This window comes from Galeopterus variegatus, unplaced genomic scaffold (genome assembly GCF_000696425.1).
Source record: "Galeopterus variegatus unplaced genomic scaffold, G_variegatus-3.0.2 Scaffold2727, whole genome shotgun sequence".
Classification (NCBI taxonomy): Eukaryota; Metazoa; Chordata; class Mammalia; order Dermoptera; family Cynocephalidae; genus Galeopterus; species Galeopterus variegatus.
Genome location: NW_007728838.1, coordinates 310,723 through 316,940, shown reverse-complemented (window position 1 = coordinate 316,940; position 6,218 = coordinate 310,723). Strand labels below are relative to the sequence as shown.

General features: G+C 52.4%; 1 protein-coding gene across 1 annotated transcript in view; it reads left to right on the top strand.

Annotated features, from left to right (window-relative positions):
* Positions 1-4,393: 4,393 nt before the first annotated feature.
* LOC103598757 (chromosome unknown open reading frame, human C8orf86) overlaps positions 4,394-6,218 on the top strand; it is a 16,175-nt gene continuing 14,350 nt past the window's right edge. The window contains 2 exon segments of the mRNA XM_008582818.1: positions 4,394-4,438; positions 4,440-4,630. Of these exon segments, the coding sequence (XP_008581040.1) occupies positions 4,394-4,438; positions 4,440-4,630 (236 nt within the window).

Here is a 6,218-nt window from a genome sequence, read left to right as displayed (position 1 = left end):
CCTGGTGTGTTCTCTCCCCAGTCACCCGGTGTGTCCTCTCTCCCCAGTCACCCGGTGTGTTGTCTCCCCAGTCACCGTGGTGTGTCCTCTCTCCCCAGTCACCCCGGTGTGTTCTCTCTCCCCAGTCACCTGGTGTGTTCTCTCTCCCCAGTCACCCCGGTGTGTTCTCTCTCCCTAGTCACCCGGTGTGTTCTCTCTCCCCAGTCACCCAGTGTGTTCTCTCCCCAATCACCCCAGTGTGTCCTCTCTCCCCAGTCACCCCGGTGTGTCCTCTCTCCCCAGTCACCCGGTGTGTTCTCTCTCCCTAGTCACCCGGTGTGTTCTCTCCCCAGTCACCCCGGTGTGTTCTCTCTCCCCGCCTCTGTCCTCCCCGCAAGGGCCCTGGACTCTAACAGGCTCACACAGGTCCTCCTAGTCACAGAAGAAACACTTCATAAAGAGTCTTTACCCTGAACATACACTGTTCGTGGGTAATAAAGGAAACCCATCTGCAGAAGTCACTCTTAAAACAAAGGACAGAGTCTCTAATGGTGGCCCTTCAGGTCCTAAGGCTCGCTCCACCCCCACTATGTGCACAGGGACTATCCCAACAAGTGAGAAATACTGGAAGCCGACGTGGGAACCGAGTTCTCAGGAAGAAAGTTGTGAGTGTTCTCTTGAAGAGCTATGTGTGAGTCACATTTAAACAACACAAATCGTATTTTGAATGAGTAAAAGAATGTTTTTAATTTACTGGAGAGGGTGGCTTTTTAAATCCTATTGTGAATTCTTTCTTAAGACTGAAGTTAGGAATTCTTTTGTTAAGTAAATATTCAAGCCCTGCCTTGCCAAACAGCTTTTGAAATCCTTGGTGTAATGATGCTGATGTTCTCTGTGTTTATATGTGAAATGCCTAGAGCCTAATTGTTCATGGGTAAATAGGAGAAGCCACTAGGGCCTCGCCAAAAGAGGCCCAACGGCTGAGGCGGGAAGAAAGAGCAGGGTCTCCCCGGGGCCCACTGGAGAGAGCCGGGGGCAGCTGGGGAAGAGCGACAGCCTCAGCTCCGTTCTCTGTAGACGCCGCTCCAGGAGGAGCCCAGGAAGAGACAGGACAAAGGCGACGCCTCGCGTAGGAGAGCCAGGCCTGAACAAGGTGACAGGCAGAGCTCCCGCCTGAGAGTCATCTGTTCCCATCACCAGTAGGTCAGGAAGTCCTGTGGCTCTCCAGAAAACCAGCCAGGGAGCGTGGCACTGTTGGAGGAGCTCTCCACCGTGGACCGAGAGCTGGGGTCCCAGGCTCACTGTCCAGCGCAGGTGGCCTGGGTGGCATTCCACGCCCACGACTGTGGGCTCAGCTGTGCCACCTTCGGTGTGTTAGTCAACCTCTTTCCTCCTCAGGGCCCTCCGCAGCAACATGGGATGAGTGCCTGTCCCATAAGAGTCTGACANCAAAGGCGACGCCTCGCGTAGGAGAGCCAGGCCTGAACAAGGTGACAGGCAGAGCTCCCGCCTGAGAGTCATCTGTTCCCATCACCAGTAGGTCAGGAAGTCCTGTGGCTCTCCAGAAAACCAGCCAGGGCCCGTGGCACTGTTGGAGGAGCTCTCCACCGTGGACCGAGAGCTGGGGTCCCAGGCTCACTGTCCAGCGCAGGTGGCCTGGGGGGCATTCCACGCCCACGACTGTGGGCTCAGCTGTGCCACCTTCGGTGTGTTAGTCAACCTCTTTCCTCCTCAGGGCCCTCCGCAGCAACATGGGATGAGTGCCTGTCCCATAAGAGTCTGACAAAAAGTCCATTAATATTGTCAAATGCTGTTTGGTGTCTGGCACATAGTAAGTGCTACGTACGTTGAATGTTTAATGTAGGAGTTAAATAAACATTGCATTAGATTTCCCTTTGTCTGGAACAGAGGTGCAAACAACACCTGACACTTGTGGGCCTTTGCCAGTTTACAGTGCGTCGTCATACATATTTGATGGGTCCTCCTCCTCATCGATGCATATTTAAATATGGTATTGTTTTCCCAGCCGCTGCAATACAACCTCTGGAAGACTACTTGCAGAGCACAGGAATTAGTGAGGGAACTTCCATATACTCCCCCTGAAAGCTCATGGCGTGTTCAGATCAACCCTGTCATTAATATCCAGAGGGCCGGGAGCCTCTCCGCTTTAGGGATTGGGAGCTAGGGTCTTGGCAGAAACAGGCTGGGACCTGCTGAGCTTGCCAGGGAATCTCCAGGATCATCTTAGCGATTCTAGATCAGTTGTAAGGGGGGAGTTGGCTGGAAATCACTCTAAGCATGTTTGCTGAGGAAGCCTTTTCTGGTTTTGAAGTGAGGCAGAAAGTTAAAGATACTCAAAGGGTACAGACTGAGGATGGGGGTCTGCTAAGGAGAGGTAGTTCCCTCCAAATTCTAGTCCTTCAGAGGAAAGAACGCAGCCCAAGATAAGGTCCTCACACAGGTAGCAGGAAAAAAATGCTCTCAAGGCTTGCCAGACTCAGAACTTCAGAGCTGAAAAGGGCACTTCATTCCCAGCCATAAGCAGTGTGCCCAGAGCTAGGAGCACCCGTGTTTCTAGGCAGAGAATGTCCCTCAGTTCTCAGCGTCACTGGACCAGCACCTACCTAGGTTAAGAAAAAAGTGATTCAATGACGTTTGTTAAAGCAGTCAGGAAGACTTTACTCAGGACCACTGTGACAGGTACAGGGGCCACTACAACGGGGTTTTGCAGTGGGGGACAGAGATTGGGCTCAACTCCAAATACAGCACGGGCAAGTGGGCATCTAGAGCCAGGGGGCAGAGTGGGAGTCAGTGGATGGAAAACCGCTGAGAAGAGGCGTCAGGGGTCAGGGGCATCCTGTCTAAGCCGACCTCAAGGATTCTTGCCGAAGACAGGCCAGGGTGGCCAGACATCACCTGAGGGAGATGGGGAATGAGGAACTGATCAGAGGTCGAGGGGGATCCGATACTGAAGACGGGGGTTCTGGCTAGACTGACTTCGCAGGGTGCTTTGCTAAAACTGGACTTTATAAGAAAGTGTGCAGATGTGCCTTGGAGGAGGTTCAGAATCCTGAGTAAAGTTTGGCTGAGCGAAGAACCTTTGTCACAGTGGGGCACAGCCCTGGAGGGGACACCGTGGAAGGCCCGCTTCTCCTTTCTCCAGAACACTCAGCTCAACACTGTCTGGGTCCAGACCAGGGACCTAACAAGTCTTCGTCGGGGACTCTTTGGTGCTGTTGTCAGGGGGCCCTAGACCAGCGGTGGGGCCCCAACAGGCACTTACCCTGTGCCCAGGGGAGGAACCTGCACGTTCCCTCAAGGACCCTCAGGGCCCGGCGTGCGCAACTCTTCCTCCAGCCCCTCACTCTTGTTGGAATTCTCTGGTTTGTGTGTCACTTTTTAAAAAAAATTTATTGAAACATATTGATTGTACATATTTATGGGGTACAGAGTTATATTTCAATACATGTGCGCAATGTGTGCTGATCTAATCAGGATAATTAGCATATTCATCGTTGCAAAACCCAATCATTTCTGTGTGACGCGCACATTTGATCTCCTCTCTGCTAGTCTGGTAACACGCAGTACATCATGGTTAATTATAGATTTCTGGGTAGACTACACACTAATAGGACTTATTCCTATCTAGCTGGATGTGTCACTTTTAATATGTCAAAGCACAGTCATGTCTTATCTCACCTGATCCCCACAACCACATCTTCAGCAGACAGAAAGGTGCTATTAGGCACCTGACAGCTGAGGACACAGAGACTCAGATGGTTAATGCCACGCCCAGGCCACAGAGCCACGAACAGCCACGGCAGACACACACCTGCACTCTCCGCATCCCATCCTGCTACACTGCTCTCACTTTTGAGGGATCACCAAGGGAAGGAGGAAAGATAGGTGCTGTACTCCACGTGGGGCTCAAGGACTTGTCCCCTGTGCTCCCATTTGAACCATAGCCAGCAGCCACATTTAGGCAAAGGCAGGCGGTGCCGACCACGCGCAGACTCCGATGCTCAGCAAGCCCATCTCCTCTGCATGTTCCTCCCTACCCTGGTTCCCACTCTGGGGTAGGCCCTTCACAAGAACCAAAGCCCACAGCCGTTTATGTCTGGGCTGGGTACCACCTTCCTTTCTCTGCTTCTTCTGGAAAAGCTGGTCCTGCTCAACTCCTAGACATGATTTTCCAGGAGCCCCAACACTTGCATCTGCCTGGAAGAGAATTGGCACCCTCAGAGTCGCCAAAGACCATACCCCAGAAGGAGCCAGCACTATCATGTGACCCAGCCTCAGTCCCCTCATCTTGGGAAAGGGGCTGGCTCAAAAGGCACAGATATTGGAGGCCCTACTGCCAGGACCCTCCGAGGAAGGCAGGAAGAGATGCCCTGGCCAGGGAAGGGATGAGCTCATGGGGAAAGGACGCTTCACAGTTGAGGAGCTTATTAGAAACAAAGAACTTCAGAGTTGGCAAAGGCCTTGGACATTGCCTAGTTCAGTTCAGGAAGCTGGCTGAGGAGCTTAGGAGCGAGAGACCAACAGCAGCCAAGTAGGGGACAGACGGGAAGAAAAGTGTTGAACAGTGAACAGAAAGACAAAGAGCAGGCAGTTCCAAAGAGCCAAGAATGCAAATCACTTGCAGATGCCGGTGAGATACTCGACCAAGGCTCCCATGGGAGCACCTGACACTGTGGGCACAGACACATCCACACGTCACAGTGAGTGTGAGCCTGTGTGTGTGAGCGTCCCTGCTGAGTCATCCCGTGTATGTGACGATCGTGTCATTTGTGAGTCACCCAGCGTGTGTCAGAGTGGGGTGTGTGTGTGCTCCAGTGCACAAGTGCATGAGGGCTGCCGGTGCCCGGTGACAGTGGAATGTGACTGAGAGCCAGGGAGTGCGGCAGAGTGCCGAGCCGTCCCGGGGAGGCTGGGTTTAAAGAGCACCGTGCTTCATTCACACCGTGCATCACACACCACATTTCTGAACACGCTCCAGAGAAAGCCATCTGTCCCCACTTCCTGCTGAACTCCCCCCGTGGAGCAGCGGTGCTGATTCTTCAGGCTCACAGAGTTGTTTTCAGAGTCAGAGATGGCCCGGTCTTAGAATCATAAATTCCAGCTCCTACATGTTGCAGAGTGAGGAACCGTGGCAGAGAAAGCTGACACTGGTCACGGAGTCACAGAGCTAGCTCAAAACAAAGCCAGGTAAGGGCCCAGGTGTCCTGATCTCACTGCCCAGGACTGGGCCTACCAGCACAGAGTGGGTCTTTTTTTCCTTTGTCAGTGGGGATGTGATGACATCACTTGTTTTCACTAAAATGCACCCAGATCCTCCCATGGAATGGAACACGATGTCACACCCTAAAGGCTGGGGTAGACGAATAACCCCAAAGAAAAAGCCGGGGCATCTCTGGCCAGACGGCTATAGACTGAGAGTCATTTGGCCTCCCCTCCCATGGAATGGAACACGATGTCACACCCTAAAGGCTGGAGTAGACGAATAATCCCAAAGAAAAAGCCGGGGCATCTCTGGCCAGACGGCTATAGACTGAGAGTCATTTGGCCTCTTTTCCTAGAGCCTTGCCCTCGCCCCACCCAGGTCAGGAGGAGCCCTTAGGGAGACACACTCTTAAGTCTCCAGGTCCACGACTGGCCAGGCCCTTTGGCAGCCTCGACACTTTGTGATTCAGAAGCTGCTTATGAGACTTCTCTAGACGTCTCACCAGGACTCATGATTCCGCCTCCTGCCACCTTCCTAGTGGCCAGTTGACTGCTCAATTTCACCTGCTCCCCCAAAATGAAAAAGTAAATAAAAGTAGGGGATTTGTTTTAGCAGTTGTAAGAACGGGTTTAATAGGTAAAGCCTGAAGCTACTAACTCTTAAGGTGAGGTTTGGGGATTATCTGTGAATTTCAGTTACCCGCTCCATTCCTTCTCCTCAGATGGCTCACAGGTGGCCTGGACTTCAGAGGGATCACTTTGGCCACTGGATTTGTTGTTCTTATTTCATATTAATTTAGTTACTATGTACACAGCACTGTTGAGGCCATTCTGTAGGTACAGACATTGTCCTGCATCCCTGAAGAGCAGAGATTTATTATCTCATTTATCCAGACTTCAAAGCCCTTTCACTCCAATAACACCTTCTCACTGACCTCAGAGGCAGCTGAAATGCTCAGGCAGAGAGAACGGGAGGGACGGGAGGGACAGGAGGGATAGAGAAATCAGGTCAGGTC